Here is a 17,965-nt window from a genome sequence, read left to right as displayed (position 1 = left end):
ATTTGAAAACAAGTATGAGAATTTTAAACTCAAGGCATTGCCAGACCAAGAGGCAACATGCATCAGCGAGCACAGGGGTTATGGGCGAACAGGACTTGGCGTGAGTTAGGATTCCAGCAAGAGTTTTTGATGAACTCAAGGTTGTGGAGGGTACAAATTGGGAGGCCGGTCAGGAGGACTTCGGAATAGTCGAGTCTAGAGGTAACAATGGCATGGATGAGGGCTTCAGCAGCAGAGGAGCTAAGAAAACAGCAGATATAGGCTTTGTTACAGGAGATGAAAGTAGGCAAGGTATTTGATAACTGTATCTCAGCATGACTCATGTTTTCAGCAAAAGAAAGAGAAAAATAAAACAAACAAGGACTGCTTCAATAAACACTACCATAATTTACTAGGAAGTGGGTGCATAGAGGATTGGAAGAGTTTCTGATCCCAGTCATAACAAGGGGAGGCAACAAAGCTGAAAACGTCCCTAAACATAAGCAAGCAAGTCAACACAGGCCATTCATTCAAGTGCATTAAAGAATTCTAAGAGGCGCTGCCATCTTGTTGCCCACAGAATAGTGCACAATGTGGGAAATACCGAAATTAATTGAAAGAATTGAGTGGAGGGGGAGAGCAGTAAAATTGCTTTAAGTGAACACATGTTTCTGTAATCCTGTTATTGTGGCACAATAAAAATTGGGGAATTAAAAAACAATGAAATGGGCAAAAATAGACAGAGTTTGGATGTTACTGGTAGAAAGTTTATGGCACAGAAGGAGGCCACTTGGCCCATCATGTTTGCGCCGACTCCTGCAAGCTCTTCGACAGTGACAGCAGGCTCTCTGGCAGGCCTGCCAATGTACCAAGCAATGTTATGACCATTTACTTTCAAAAAACTTGGCATAACTCATTGAAAAGTCTACACTAATTGAACCATCCTGAGCTATCTGAAGGCAAGTGTCCTTGTTTATATCCTGAAGAACAGCAACTGAGGAAACAGTTATAAAACACTTCAGTGATACCAATTACATTAATGGCCTAAATATACCGATACAAAGAATGTTTTCTAGGTGAAGAATTTAGCTGCCAGTGCTCAACACCCAATATACATTAATTGAGGAATCAAAGCTTTGAGATTCTAAATCTACTTTGAGATTCTGTTTTATTATAAATTTCTGTACTGTCCTGTATGCACTGCCCCGTAAACAAAAATTCGATCCAGGTTCTCCTGTTCTAATTTCAGTGGAAGAGCCCAGAAATCCCAGAAGAGCATTTGTGCTTTTAACTGGAGTTTTCAGTGACTTTACTGTCAAAGTTACGTCAGACAAGGGGGCAATGTCATTTTGCGCTCAGCCATCTGATGGCTCCATAAGCATGTGCCAGTTAAGAACATAAGAAATAGGAGCAGGAGTAGACCATAAGGCCAGTCGGGTCTCTTCCACCATTTAACATGGTGATGGCTGATCTTGGGCTTCAACTCCACTTTCTCACCCACTCCCCATATCCCTCGATTCCTTGAGATTCCAAAAATCTGTCCATCTCAGCCTTCAATATATTCAATGATGGAGCATCCACAACCCTCTGGGGTAGAGAATTCCAAAGATTCACAACCCTCTGAGTGAAGACATTTCTCCTCATCTCAGTCCTAAATGATCAGCCCCTTATCCGGATATTGTGCCCCCTTGTTCTAGATTCCCCAGCCAGGAGAAACAACAAGCGGAGGTTAACTGGATTGATACCTGGAATGTGCAGGTTATCTTATGAGGAAAGGTTGGACAGACTGGGCTTGTTTTCACTGGAGTTGAGAAGAGTGAGAGGAGATTTGATTGAAGTATACAACAGCCTGAACGGTCTTGACCAGGTGGATGTGGAAAGGATGTTTCCTCTTGTGGGGGAGCCCAGAACTAGAGGGCACTGTTTTAAAATTAGGGGTTGCCATTTTATGACGGATGAGGAGAAATTTTTTCTCTGAGGGTTGTACGACTTTGGAACTCTCTGCCTCAGAAGGTGGTGAAGGTAGGGCGATTGATTAATTTTAAGGCGGGGATAGATTGATTCCCTTGCCTAACACGAATCTAAGGTTATCTAAGGGGGAGTTAGGTAGTAAGTTAAAAAACAGGAACTCTAGGGTTGTAATCTCTGGATTACTCCCTGTGCCACGTGCCAGTGAGGCTAGAAATAGGAAGATAGTGCAGCTAAACACGTGGCTGAGCAGCTGGTGTAGAATGGAGGGTTTCAGATATCTGGACCATTGGGCTTTCTTCAGGGACAGATGGGACCTGTACAAGAAGGATGGGTTGCATCTAAACTGGAAGGGCACTAATATCCTGGCTGCAAGGTTTGCTAGCGTCAATTGGGAGGGTTTAAACTAGTGTGGCAGGGGGGTTGGAACCAGAGCAGTAGGACAGCTAGTGAAGTAAATGAGGAGGACATAGTAAATAAGGCCAGTAGGACTAACAGTAAGAGCAGGCAGGGAGATGTTGCTGAGCACAGCGGGACTGGTGGTCTGAATTGCATTTATTTCAATGCGAGAAGTATAACAGGTAAGGTAGATGAACTTAGAGCTTGGATTAGTACTTAGAAATATGATGTTGTTGCTACTAAAGACTCTTGGTTGAGGGAAGGGCAGGATTGGCAGCTAAATGTTCCAGGATTTAGAAGCTTCAGGCGGGATAGAGGGGGATGTAAAAGGGGTGGTGGAGTTGCATTACTGGTTAAGGAGAATATCACAGCTGCACTGCGGGAGGATACCTCAGAGGGGTCATGCAGCGAGGCAATATGGGTGGAGCTCAGGAATAGGAAGGGTGCAGTCACGATGTTGGGGGTTTACTACAGGCCTCCCAACATCCAGCGGGAGGTAGAGGAGCAGATATGTAGACAGATTTTGGAAAGATGTAAAGGTAACAGGGTTGTGGTGGTGGGTGATTTTAACTTCCCCAATATTGACTGGGACTCACTTAGTGCTAGGGGCTTGAATGGGGCAGAATTTGTGAGGAGCATCCAGGAGGGCTTCTTGAAACAGTATGTAGATAGTCCAACTAGGGATGGGGCCATTCTGGACCTGGTATTGGGGAATGAGCCCGGCCAGGTGGTCGAAGTTTCAGTGGGGGAGCATTTCGGGAGCAGTGACCATAATTCCATAAGTTTTAAGGTACTTGTGGATAAGGATAAGAGTAGTCCTCGGGTGAAGGTGCTAAATTGGGGGAAGGCTAATTATAACAATATTAGGCAGGAACTGAAGAATTTAGATTGGGGGCGGCTGTTTGAGGGTAAATCAACATCTGACATGTGGGAGTCTTTCAAACGTCAGCTGATTAGAATCCAGGACCAGCATGTTCCTGTGAGGAAGAAAGACAAGTTTGGCAAGTTTCGGGAAGCTTGGATAACACGGGATATTGTGAGCCTAGTCAAAAAGAAAAAGGAAGCATTTGTAAGGGCTGGAAGGCTAGGAACAGATGAAGCACTTGAGGAATATAAAGACAGTAGGAAGGAACTTAAGCAAGGAGTTAGGAGGGCTAAAAGGGGTCATGAAAAGTCATTGGCAAACAGGATTAAGGAAAATCCCAAGGCTTTTTATACATATATAAAGAGCAAGAGGGTAACCAGGGAAAGGGTTGGCCCACTTAAGGACAGAGATGGGAATCTATGCGTGGAGCCAGAGGAAATGGGCGAGGTGCTAAATGAGTACTTTGCATCAGTATTCACCAAGGAGAAGGACTTGGTGGATGATGAGCCTAGGGAAGGGAGTGCAGATAGTCTCAGTCATCTCATTATCAAAAAGGAGGTGGTGTTGGGTGTCTTGCAAAGCATTAAGGTAGATAAGTCCCCAGGGCCTGATGGGATCTACCCTGGAATACTGAGGGAGGCAAGGGAAGAAATTGCTGGGGCCTTGATAGAAATCTTTGCATCCTCATTGGCTGCAGGTGAGGTCCCAGAGGACTGGAGAATAGCCAATGTTGTTCCTTTGTTTAATAAGGGTGGCAAGGATAATCCAGAAAATTATAGGCCGGTGAGCCTTACGTCAGTGGTAGGGAAACTATTAGAGAGGATTCTTTGGGACAGGATTTACTCCCATTTGGAAACAAACAAACTTATTAGCGAGAGACAGCATGGTTTTGTGAAGGGGAGGTCGTGTCTTACTAATTTGATTGAGTTTTTTGAGGAAGTGATGAAGATGATTGATGAGAGAAGGGCGGTGGATGTTGTCCATATGGACTTTCGTAAAGTCTTTGACAAGGTCCCGCATGGCAGACTGGTGCAAAAGGTGAAGTCACATGGGATCAGAGGTGAGCTGGCAAGATGGCTACAGAACTGGCTCGATCACAGAAGACAGAGGGTAACAGTGGATGGGTGTTTTTCTGAATGGAGGGATGTGACTAGTGGTGTTCCGCAGGGATCAGTGCTGGGACCTTTGCTCTTTGTAGTATATATAAATGATTTGGAGGAAAATGTAGCTGGTCTGATTCGTAAGTTTGTGGACAACACAAAGGTTGGTGGAGTTGCGGATAATGATGAGGATTGTCAGAAGATACAGCAGGATATAGATCGGTTGGAGACTTGGGCGGAGAAATGGCAGATGGAGTTTAATCCGGACAAATGTGAGGTAATGCATTTTGGAAGGTCTAATGCAGGTGGGTGGTATACAGTAAATGGCAGAACCCTTAGGAGTATTGACAGGCAGAGAGATCTGGGCATACAGGTCCACAGGTCACTGAAAGTGGCAACGCAGGTGGATAAGGTAGTCAAGAAGGCATTCGGCATGCTTGCCTTCATCGGTCGGGGCATAGAGTATAAAAATTGGCAAGTCATGTTGCAGCTGTACAGAACCTTTGTTCGGCCACACTTAGAATATTGCGTGCAATTCTGGTCGCCACACTACCAGAAGGACGTGGAGGATTTGGAGAGGGTACAGAGGAGGTTTACCAGGATGTTGCCTGGTCTGGAGGGCATTAGCTATGAGGAGAGGTTAGAAAAACTCGGATTGTTTTCACTGGAACGACGGAGGTGGAGGGGCGACATGATACAGGTTTACAAAGTTATGAGCGGCATGGACAGAGTGGATAGTCAGAAGCTTTTTCCCCAGAGTGGAAGAGTCAGTTACTCGGGGACATAGGTTTAAGGTGCGGGGGGCAAATTTTAGAGGGGATGTGCGAGGCAAGCTTTTTTACACAGAGGGTGGTGAGTGCCTGGAACTTGCTGTCAGGGGAGGTGGTGGAAGCAGATACGTTTAAGAAACATTTGACAAATATATGAATAGGAAGGGAATAGAGGGATATGGACCCTGGAAGTGCAGAAGGTGTTAGTTTCGGCAGGCATCAGGATCGGCGCAGGCTTGGAGGGCCGAATGGCCTGTTCCTGTGCTGTACTGTTCTTTGTTCTTTGTTATCAGGGGTAGATGGGAGTGTGGAATTCCAGACACAAACGGATCAGTCATGATTTTATTGACTGGCGGAGCAGGCTAGAGGGGCCAAATGGCCTACTTCTGCTTCTAATCCATATGGTCGTATGTTTGTAAGGGTGTCTTCTCTTGCAAGGATAGTAAATTAAAAGTTGCAATTGTTAAGATAAGAGTCAGGATGTAGCCTTTTGTGGTTATATTGGAACTTAAATGCAACAGTCAAATTCATCAGATGGGAGGACCCTTGAACTAATGCTTGAAGAGAACAATTTCAGGTAAAGGCCTGGGGTGTAAAGAGCATCCTTTGGTTTCATGGACTCGATAGGAAGAGTTGAAAATGCTTTACATCAATTAAGACAGTATCAATTGCCATTTTATGCTTTGAACACCATTAATGGAAACTCATAATAGATTTGCCTACCTTCCTTATCCTGGTATGATTACTAATCTTTTTCCTGCACTTTTTTCTTGTGTACGGTGTTATGAAGCAAGCATCAAGACTAGTGGTGGCCTGTTCCCATTCTTCCTCGGCTGCTCTTCTTGAAGGGCTCTCATGATCACTACCAAAGAAAGATCTACTCCTCAACCTCACTTCCTCAAGGAGAACCCCCCTGGGCCATTGGAGAACAAGGCTATTATACAGCCAATCCCAGTCCTTCCAGATACTTTCACCAGAAGCTTCATTGTTTTAGAAACAGTTCTTTATATTACATTATTCCTCCCATCAAAAAAAGCAACTGCATTCCTTTGTTGAAATTCAATACAGGCACTTCCTTTCATTACATCAGACACATACATGACTAGGAATCAACCAACCAACCACAGAATCATTAGTGTAGGAGGAGGCCATTTGGCTCATCATGTCCACACTGGCTCTCTGAAAAAGCAATTCACTCAGTTCCATTCCCCCGCCTTCTCCCCGTAACCTTGCACATTCTTTCTTTTCATATAACTGTCTAATTCCCTTTTGAACGTTTCAATTGAACCTGCCTCCACCACACTATAATTCTTTTTCTTTCTTTTTTCTTTTGGGCCTCCTTATCTCGAGAGACAATGGATACGCGCCTGGAGGTGGTCAGTGGTTTGTGAAGCAGCGCCTGGAGTGGCTATAAAGGCCAATTCTGGAGTAACAGGCTCTTCCACAGGTGCTGCAGAGAAATTTGTTTGTTGGGGCTGTTGCACAGTTGGCTCTCCCCTTGCGCCTCTGTCTTTTTTCCTGCCAACTACTAAGTCTCTTCGACTCGCCACAATTTAGCCCTGTCTTTATGGCTGCCCGCCAGCTCTGGCGAATGCTGGCAACTGACTCCCACGACTTGTGATCAATGTCACACGATTTCATGTCGCGTTTGCAGACGTCTTTATAACGGAGACATGGACGGCCGGTGGGTCTGATACCAGTGGCGAGCTCGCTGTACAATGTGTCTTTGGGGATCCTGCCATCTTCCATGCGGCTCACATGGCCAAGCCATCTCAAGCGCCGCTGACTCAGTAGTGTGTATAAGCTGGGGATGTTGGCCGCTTCAAGGACTTCTGTGTTGGAGATATAGTCCTGCCACCTGATGCCAAGTATTCTCCGAAGGCAGCGAAGATGGAATGAATTGAGACGTCGCTCTTGGCTGGCATACGTTGTCCAGGCCTCGCTGCCGTAGAGCAAGGTACTGAGGACACAGGCCTGATACACTCGGACTTTTGTGTTCCGTGTCAGTGCGCCATTTTCCCACACTCTCTTGGCCAGTCTGGACATAGCAGTGGAAGCCTTACCCATGCGCTTGTTGATTTCTGCATCTAGAGACAGGTTACTGGTGATAGTTGAGCCTAGGTAGGTGAACTCTTGAACCACTTCCAGAGCGTGGTCGCCAATATTGATGGATGGAGCATTTCTGACATCCTGCCCCATGATGTTCGTTTTCTTGAGGCTGATGGTTAGGCCAAATTCATTGCAGGCAGACGCAAACCTGTCGATGAGACTCTGCAGGCATTCTTCAGTGTGAGATGTTAAAGCAGCATCGTCAGCAAAGAGGAGTTCTCTGATGAGGACTTTCCGTACTTTGGACTTCGCTCTTAGACGGGCAAGGTTGAACAACCTGCCCCCTGATCTTGTGTGGAGGAAAATTCCTTCTTCAGAGGATTTGAACGCATGTGAAAGCAGCAGGGAGAAGAAAATCCCAAAAAGTGTGGGTGCGAGAACACAGCCCTGTTTCACACCACTCAGGATAGGAAAGGGCTCTGATGAGGAGCCACACCACACTATAATAAAAGTGAAATACTGTGGATGCTGGAAATCTGGAAATAAAAACAAGAAATGCTGGAAATACTCAGCAGGTCTGGCAGCATCTGTGGAGAGAGAAGCAGAGTTAACGTTTCAGGTCAGTGACCCTTCTTCAGAACTGGTAAATATTAGAAATGAGAGAGGTTTTAAGCAAGTAAAGCCGGGGTGGGGCAAGAGATAACAAAGGAGAAGGTGTAGATAGGACAAGGTCACAGAGAATAACCGACCAGGAGGTCATGGAGCAAAGGCAAATAATATGTTAATGGTGTGTTGAAAGACAAAGCATTAGTACAGATGGGGTGTTAACGGACTGAGAACTGAACAGCCACAAGTACAAACATGAAAAAAACAGTGGGTAGGCAAACTGAACAAACTAAGTTAAAATAAAATAAACACAAAAAAAAATAAAACTAAAAGCAAAATGGTGGGGTGGGGTGGGGTCGTCATGCTCTGAAATTATTGAACTCAATGTTCAGTCCGACAGGTTGTAGTGTGCCTAATCGGTAAATGAGATGCTGTTCCTCAAGCTTGCGTTGATGTTCACTGGAACACTGCAGCAATCCCAGAACAGAGATGTGAGCATGAGAGCAGGAGGGAGTGTTGAAATGACCAGCAACCAGAAGCTTGGGGTCACGCTTTCGGACTGAGCGAAGGTGTTCCGCAAAGCGGTCACCCAGTCTGCGTTTGGTCTCCCCAATGTAGAGGAGACCACATTCTGCCTCCACCACACTTTCAGGCAGCACATTCCAAACCTTAACCACGCGCATGAAAAAGTTTTTCCTCATTTCGCTTTTGCTTCTCGTACAAAAAACTTTAAATCTGTGTCCTCTCATTCTCTATCCTTTCATGAGTGAGAACAGTTTCTCTCTATCTACTCCAGCCAGACCTCTCATGATTTTGAATATCTCTATCAAATCACCTCTCAGCCTTCTCTTCTCCAATCTATGTTCATAACTGAAGTTCCTCATCCCTGGATCCATTCTCATGAATCTTTTCTGTATTCTCTCCAATGCTCTCACGTCTCTCCTAAAGTGTGGTGCCCAGAACTGGATGCAGTACTCCAGCTCAGGCCGAACTAGTGTCTTATAGAAGTTCAACATAACTTCCTTGCTCTTGTACTCTATGCCCCTATTAATAAAGCCCAGGATACTGTATGCCTATTAATCGCTCTCTCAACCTGTCCTGTTACCTTCAATGACTTATGCACATATACACCCAGGTCCCTCTACTCCTGCACCCCCTTTAGAATTGTGCCCTTTATTTTATTTGTTTCTCCATGTTCTTCCTACCAAAATGAATCACTTCACATTTCTCTGCATAGAACTTTATCTGCCACCTGTCAGCCCATTTCACCAACTTGTCTATGTCCTTTTGGAGTTCTACACTATCCTCCTCACTGTTCCCAATGCTTCCAAGTTTTGTAGCATCTGCAAACTCTGAAATTGTACCCTGTACACCAAGGTCTAGGTCATTAATATACATCAGGAAAAGCAAGGGTCCCAATACTGACTCCTAGGGAACTCCACTACAAATCTTCCTCCAGCCCGAAAAACCTCTATTAACCACTACTCTTTGTTTCCTGTCACTCAGCCAATTCCGTATCCATGTTTTTACCTTCCCTTTTATTCCATGAGCTATAACCTTGCTCACAAGTCTGTTGTGTGGCCCTATATCAAATGCCTTTTGAAAGTCCATGTACACCACATCAACTGCGTTGCCCTCAGCAACCCTCTCTGTTACCTCCTCAAAAAACTCCAGCAAGTTAGTTAAACATGATTTTCCCTTAAATTCATGCTGGCTTTCCTTAATTAACCTGCAATTGTCCATGTGGCTATTAATTTTGTCCCGAATTGTTTTTTTTAAGAGGTTTTCCCACCACCGAAGTAAAACTGACTGGCTTGTAGTTGCTGGGCTTATCGTTACACCTTTTCTGAACAAGGTTGTAACGTTTGCAATTCTCCAGTCCTCCAGCACCACCCCTAAGTCTAAGGAAGACTTGAAAATTATGGCCAGTGCTTCCACGATTTCCACCTTCATTTCTCAGTATCCTTGGATGCATCTCATTCAGTCCTGGTGTGTTATCTACTTTAAGTACAGACAGCCTATCTAATATTTCCTCTTTATCAATTTTAAACCCTTCTAGTGTCTGAATTATCTCCTCTTTCACCATTGCCTGGGTTGCATCTTCTTCCTTGGTCAAGACAGATGCAAAGTATTCATTTAATACCTCAGCTATGCCCTCTGCCTCCATGTGTGAATCCCCTTCATAGTTCCAAATTGGCCCCACTCCTCCTTTTATCACGCTTTTACTATTTATATGTCTATAGAAAATTTTGGGATTCCCTTTAATGCTCGCTGCCAGCCTCTTTTCATGCTCTCTCTTTGCTTCTCTCATTTGCTTTTTCACTTCCCCTCTGGATTTTCTACATTCAGCCTGGTTCTCAATAGTATTTTCTAACTGATATCTGTCATAAGCACACTTTTTCTTCTTTACCTTAACCTCTACCTCTTTTGTCATCCAGGGAGCTCTGGATTTGTTTGCCCGAACTTTCCTGTTCAAGGGAACATACCTTGACTGTACCCAAACTATCTCTTCTTTGAAGGTAGCCCATTGTTCAGCCACTGTTTTTCCTAGTAACTTTTGACTCCAAATTATTCACCCCAGATCCATTCTGATCCCCACTGAAGTTGGCTTTCCCCAGTTAATTATTCTTACCCTGGATTGTTCTTTGTCCTTTTCCATAATCAACCTAAACCTTATGACCACTGTCCCCTAAATGCTATCCTGCTGATAATTGAGCAACTTGGCCCACCTCATTCCCAAGAACCAAGTCTAGCAGTGCCTTCTGTCTCACTGGACTAGCAACATACTTTTGCAGAAAATTTTCCTGAACACACTCTAGGAACTCTTTTCCCTCACTGCCCTTTACACTATTACTATCCCAGTCTATGTTTGGATAATTAAAGTCCCCCATTATAACTACCCTATAATGTTTGCACCTCTCTAATTTCCTTGCAAATTTGTTCCTCCACGTACCTCCCACTAGCTGGTGGCCCATAGACAACACCGAGCTATGTAACTGCACCTTTTTGTTCCTTAGCTCTAGCCAAACTGATTCTGTCCTCAACCCTGCTGGGACATCCTTTTACTCCAACACTGCAATGCTCTCCTTAAATCAATACCACCACCCCTCCCCGCTTTTCCCTTTCCTATCTTCGCTGAACACCTTGTATCCAGAAATATTTAACACCCAGTTCTGCCCTTCTTTGAGCCAGGTTTCTCTCATAGCCACATCACACTTCCACATGGTAATCTGCACCTGTACCTCACCAGTCTTATTAACCACACTCCATGCATTCACATACATGCACATTAACCCTGATTTCGACTTTATAATTTTCGCCCTTATTCTGACCCCACCTAATAACTTACTATTCCCTACTCTGGTACTATCTATCTCCCCCGGTATTCAGTGCACCTTGGTATTCCTGGTTCCCACACCCCTGACAAGTTACCAGTTTTGCTTCCCTCCAGTCTGAGCTCCCTCTCAGGTTCCCATCCCTCTGCCAATCTAGTTTAAACCCTCCCCAACAGCACGAGCAAATATCCCTGCGAGAATATTAGTCCCAGTCCTGCTAAGATGCACCCATCCATCTTGTACAGGTCCCACTTGCCCAAGAACTGGTCCCAATGTCTCAGGAATCTGGTGCCCTCCCTTCTACACCAGTTCTCCAACCACGTGTTCAATTGCTCAATTCTCCTTTTCCTACGCTCACTCCCACTTGGGACTGGGAATATTCCTGAGATTACTACTTTTGAGGTTCTGCTTTTTAATCTCTTTCCCAGCTCCCTAAAATCTGCTTTCAAGACTTCAACCCCCTTCCTACCTACATCATTGGTGTCAACGTGGACCACGACCTCTGACTGATCATCCTCCCCCAGAAGAATGTCCTGTAGCCACTCGGTGACATCATTGACCCTGGCACCAGGGAGGAAACAGACCATCCTGGAGTCATGTCGACGGCCACAAAAATGCCTGTCTATTCCCCTAACGAACAAACCCTCTATCGCTACTGCTCTTCCACTCTTCTTCCTCCCCTCTTGTGCAGCTGAGCCACCTGTGGCGTCACAAACTTGGCTCTGGCTGCACACCTCTGAGGAACCATCACTCTCACCAGTATTCAAAATGGAAAACCGATTAGTGAGTGAGATCGTCTCCAGGGAATCCTGCCCAGTTCTCTTAGACTGCCTGGTGGTTACCCATTCCTATTTGCCTGCATGCTCCTGCATGTGACCACCTCCCTAAACGTGCTATCCACATAGTCCTCTGCCTTGTAGATGCACAACATAGACTTCAGCTGCCGCTTGAGTTCCGTAGCTCAAACTTGTGCAGCCGGGGGCACGTCCTGCAGATGTGTTTGTCTGGGACACATGGTGCGTTCATGACTTCCCATATCACGCGACAGCATATTCTGTGTTGTGTTTTTTCTAATCTGAATCATTTACAAGTACTGTTTTGCTTTCGTAAAAATCATTTTCAATTAAAAGTCAAAAAATTGACGAAGCAGATTGGCAAGCTCTGATAAAATAGACAATTCAAACCAGTTACCAAAACCATTGCAGGAGCTCAACTTGCAAACCTCCTCTCATTGTAATGAGTTTTCAATAGTCACAGGCCTTTGCTAAAGCGGGAAAATGTGTAGGTTTCTAACACACAAAGTCTCGACATCCAAGCCACAAAGATTCACACTATATAGCAGTACTGAATTTCTCTAGCTCCTTCCCCCTTTCAGAATCAAGAATACATCCAGATGCTAAACTACAGAATTTCTTATGAAGCCACTAACTGATAGTATTTGGTGCTGCGGTCACAACAATGGACACCCAAGACCAAGAGTTGTTTAAAGGCAGCAGGAAAACATTAAAGAAAGTGTACACAGCTTTTACCACATAGGACTTTCAATAACCAGCTGAAGAATACTTTATTTAATGCACCTCATTCTATAGTAATTTCCACCGTTCAGCTCCAATTATCCTGGTGAAACCATACATTACATTAAAACAGCAAACTGTCCAATTTACTATGAGAAATGCCAGTCAGGAATGGGCAAATACACATTTGTTTGCAATTTTACGTATTAAATTGGGGATTTTGACATTTTAAGGATTTTTGATGCAAGCAATGGACGACAGAAATCTGAAGGAAACATACACTCAAGACTTCTGGATGTAGCATTTTTGAAAACCCGCTAAATATATTCCACTCAAGTCTGGCTCCCTTAGTCATGAAATGTCCACATCGCTGGCGAGTAGGGCTCATAGTCAAAGCTTCACATTGCTTCAAGCTAGTGGCATAGCCAGAGCATCAACTTCAGGCCAATCCTCGAGCAGAGAAGTGCTGAGTGTAAGAAATGCACTGCTGCTGCTTTTTGTGCTCTTTCTACTTGTCACCAAAGAACAAACCAAAGCATTGGGCAATGCTGACTCCAAGCCTGAGCTCACATTGTAAAAGACAAGCTTGCTCTCGTCGCCCTTTCTCATAAGTTAGAAAGAAAAAAAAACATATTCTGGTTGGCAGATAAATTGGCTGATTGATTTTGGTGAGAAGTGGGGGGAGGGAGCGGGGAGGTGCGGACTGCTTTGTGTTTTAGTATTTTTTCCTAGTTTCAGTGTCTCTCGTCCCTGCCAGAGCAGCTACCACTTTGGAGTTCTAATGACTTCATACCTTTGACATCAACAACAACAAAATTAACCAGATAACAGGGGAAAAATTGTAATAATGAACATTCAAAATTTGTACTGCTAGATAAGCGAAAAAGCCCCAATTAAATGTTGTTGCAATTTCATACGTCTTCATTCAGAACTTAATCATTTACCAATTTGTTAGAAATGTAGCAGTTTTAAATGGCATGGGGTTTGATAATGGATCAGTCCATTATTCATGGATTTCTGTGCATGACAATCTTTGGGCTGGATTTTCCTGAACTTCCGCACCATGGCAATAGTCTACAGTGTATACCATCATTATGGCATAAAAATGCCAGGAAATTATGTGAGTGACTTACTCTATGCTATAATTCCAGAGACTTTTATGCCGAAACCCTTGTAAAACACAGTCAAAACAGTCTATCCCCCACCCCCCACAATCAAATATCATTGCCAGTTATAATTCTACTGAATTAACACTACTTTGACCACTGGGTTCTGTAAGAGCCTGACCTCGGACACTTTCAATATCTAAAGCTCTGAAATGCGACCTTGCGATATGAACGTTGCTATTCATCAGAACTTTTTCTCTCTGCTATATCAGAGAAGAATAAATAAATAAATTTTAAAATAAATACCTTATCAGCTTTGATAAAATGTCATAAAAATTCACATCAGATGAATGTTTCAAGTGTTCATTTGCTAGTTTCCCACAACATTATTGGGTTGCTATCATCATGTTAAAAGAAATAGAATTTTTGTTGTGGGATGACCCTGAGGGCCTCCACTGTCTTTATGATGATCCCAACAAAGACAAATACAATTCAAAATAATGAAGTTGAACTGAAAATCATAAATAATTGAATAAACTCTTGTTACTACCTTTAGATAAATGTTCCGTGTACTTGCCCATGGCAATGTACGTGCCCTGCAGCAAGTGTGAACTAAAATTGTGAGTGCTTCTGCCTTCAATTTTCCATCTGTTGTGTTTAGGGCGGGTCAGGTGAGCAGTTGAAAAATTTACTCTATTCTATATTGGTAGTGAATACAAAAAAGCAGATGTATTCAGATGAGCATTCTTTGTTCTTGAGACATGGGCAATGCTGACGAGTCACATCTATTGCCTATTCCTAATCCCCATGAGGTGATGGTGGGCTTCTTCCTTGAACTATTAAAGTACTGACACAATGAGGCACAAAGGTGAACATTGCTGGAATATCACATTCCAAGCACATCAATGTGTAGTGATGTCATGTAGATAACCTGTGTCAGAGATTGATTTATTGAACTATGACTATTCTTCAAAAGTAATTACTGATGACAAGCCAGAGAACGAAGCACAACTAAAAACCAAATACACAAACATAAAAACAGCCAAAAGGATTTGTTGCCAACTTTCCATTATACATACCCAAAGCATCTGCAAAGGGAGGGCATTAATAAAGCAAAAGAATAAAAAAAGCCAAGACAATAAGGTTTGTACAGAGCACAGAAAATGTGTTACAAAACAAAGTTACTGTATATACAATGGAAATGCACAAACACCAAACTTGCTGCTATTTATATAAAGTAATATTACAGACACAAAGTAGTACAGTAAATTTCACAGTAAGGCTAGTGCAAGAAATAGAAAACGTCACACTGTTTCAGCAGGGAGTGCTTTACTGGGGTTAAGCTATACTGCTTGGGCTGAGTAGAAACAGCTTTCATCTGCAGCTGCCCATGCTACACCTGACCTGGCAGTACTCAATAACAGTCACTTCAAGTGTTCAAGTGCCCAGCGTTAACCTCACAAAAGTGTGCAGAAGAAAATTTCGTAAATGAACAGAAACTGAATATTGAAAATATTCCATCTCCATTGTACTATTTTAGAATGAATAATTTCAGTTGGGAGTTCTGATTTTATTTTTGTCTGGAGCACAAATGATATGGATACTATGGTACAGTGGTTGTGTTACTGGATTTTGTAATCCAGAGACCTAGACTCATAATTTGGAGACATGAGTTCAAATCACACCATGGCAGTTTGTGAACTGAATTGAGGTAATTAACTAAATTTGAGATATAAAGTTATTAGTAATGGTGATATCAGTAGATAGGGAGAAACTGTTCCCATTGGTGGGAGGGCCAAGATCCAGAGAACATCAGTTTAGAGGGATTGGCAAAAGAACTAGAAGCAACATGAGGAAAAACTTTTTTTTTTTAAAAAACACATTGAGAGGTTTGGATCTGACATGCACTACATGAGAGTGTGGTGGAGGCAGATTCAACCGTGGCTTTCAAATTGGAATTGGATAATTATCTGAAGAGCAAAGATCTGCTGGGCTACAGGGAAAAGACAGGGGAATGGAAAGATGAGTTGCTCTCACAGAGAGCCCGCACAGACACAATGGGCCCAATGGCCTCCTTCTGTGCTGTAGCCATTCTTTGATAAGTTAACAGATTGTTGCAAAAACTCAACTGGTTCACTGATGGTTTTTAGGGAACAAAACCTGCCATCCTTACCCAGTCTGGCCGACATGTGATTCCAGACCCACATCAATGTGGTTGACTTTTAACTGCTCTCAGAAATGGCCTAACAAGCCATAAAGTCTGCTCACCTCACCATCTCGAGGGCAATTCGGGATGGGCAATAAATGCTGGCCGCTCCAGTGATGCCTACATCCCGTAAATGAATACATTTTTTAAAAAAGCATGTATGCAGACAGGCAAAATTAGAAGTCCATTTCGATGCAGCATATGTGATGACTTCCATGATGGGATAATTTTTGTCTTCAACATCTGTGTGCAGAGCTTTGCACACAGAGCACATCAGGAATTCAGAATAAATGAAAAAGATAATATACCTGGATATTTCTAATCATCATGTTACAAGTTGAATTACAGTGGCTCCCAGTCAGTGTACTGAATTACGATGTAAGGCAGGTGTACAATTCTTAATTATTATGCCTTTGTACACCTATCCAGGTCATGGGTAACCAGTAGAAGCCAGCTGCTTTCTACAAGCTGGTATGGTCACCATGTGCCTCTTATTTCTACTGCAAGTTGCTAGATGCAGACTGGCAAAGGCCTGGGAATGAGATTAATACCAGCCCCTTAGATGAGAACAGTACGTGGTGACTGTAAGGAAAAGGCTTTGGAAAAGCATGAATAAAACAGCAACAAGAAACTATTCCTGAAAATCTTCTATTGGAACCAAAATTATTCAAAGCATTGTGTATAAAGTTATTCCCAATGTTTCACAGGCAGATCAGAAGATAAGATTTCAGAATAACTAGTTTATCTTGGCAAACAGGACTGCACTGTAGCAAACAGATTTACACAGACTTTATATATTTTTTAAAAAGTACACACTTCATAATTTTTGATCGTGCCAGTAGAAACATAAGTTCAAGTACAATTTCACTTAACTTATCCACTAAACAGCAAGGTAAATTAACCCAGTCTCCCCAGTTTGGGTAGGGATGAAAATAAAACAAAACCGCATGACACATTATGCACCTAGATCAATATACTTACCCAAGCTGGATCTGGTGTTAGAGCGTTCAATTATTGCATGCTTACTGGGATTATTTAACACTGAGCGTTTGGCAAGGGAGATATCAGCTGTGACCCGTGTGATTGATATCCTATAAATAAATCAGAAAGGATTAACGAAAGAAAATTTGTAATTTCCATAGTTCAAACTGAAATATTCTATTAAACAGAAATCTGATATGGTCACAAATGCAGCTAGCACATCACAGTACTTATAAACTGCAGCTTATGATATCTTAAGAATTATTCAATTAGTTTCCTAACTGCAAATTCTGTGCTACTTAAATGATTAAATTAAAAATCAAAACTTTGGGGGTAGATTGACCCATATGAAAATTGTACTGCTTCTTACCAGAAGGCAAAATATACAATAAAGGGTACAACTCTAAAGGGACTGCAGGAGCAGAGGGAGCTGGGTATATATGTGCATAAATCATTGAAGGCGACAGGACAAGTCGAGAGAGCAGTTAATAAAGCACACAGTATCCTGGGCTTTATTAATAGGGACATAGAGTACAAGAGCAAGGAAGTTGTGTTAAACTTGTATAAAACACTGGTTCAGCCTCAGCAGGAGTATGGTGCCCAGTTCTGGGGGCTGCACTTTAGGAAAGATGGGAAGCCATTAGAGAGAATGCAGAAAAGAATCATAAGAATGGTTCCAGGGATGAGGAACTTCAAATGCGAAGATAAATTGGAGAAGTTGGGACTGTTTTCCTTGGAGAAGAGAAGGCTGAGAGCTGACTTGATAGAGGTATTCAAAATCATGAGGGGTCTGGACAGAGTAGATAGAGAAAAACTGTTCCCACTCACGAAAGGATCAAGAACAAGAGGACACAGATTTAAGGTAATTGGCAAAAGAAGCAATGGCGATGTGTGGAAAAACTTTCACGCAGTGAGTGGTTAGGATCTGGAATGCACTGTCAGAGAGTACGGTGGAGGCAGGTTCAATCGAGGCATTCAAAAGAGAATTAGACTGTTATATGAAAAGGAAGAATGTGTAGGGTCACGGGGAGAAGGCAGGGGAATGACACTAAGTGAATTGCTCATTCGGAGAGCCGGTGCAGACACG

The 17,965-nt window shown here is 43.1% G+C and overlaps 1 protein-coding gene across 1 annotated transcript in view; it reads right to left on the bottom strand.

Annotated features, from left to right (window-relative positions):
- The window catches only part of LOC137348174 (voltage-dependent L-type calcium channel subunit beta-2-like), a 126,596-nt gene that overhangs the window by 25,368 nt on the left and 83,263 nt on the right, over positions 1-17,965 (bottom strand). Inside the window, exon 8 of the mRNA XM_068013485.1 lies at positions 16,879-16,988. Coding sequence (XP_067869586.1) covers positions 16,879-16,988 — 110 coding nt within the window. The remainder of the gene's footprint in view (positions 1-16,878; positions 16,989-17,965) is intronic.

This window comes from Heterodontus francisci, chromosome 2, assembly GCF_036365525.1.
Source record: "Heterodontus francisci isolate sHetFra1 chromosome 2, sHetFra1.hap1, whole genome shotgun sequence".
NCBI classification, from domain to species: Eukaryota; Metazoa; Chordata; class Chondrichthyes; order Heterodontiformes; family Heterodontidae; genus Heterodontus; species Heterodontus francisci.
Note: the sequence above shows the minus strand (reverse complement) of the source record. Positions and strands in the feature narration are given on the sequence as shown.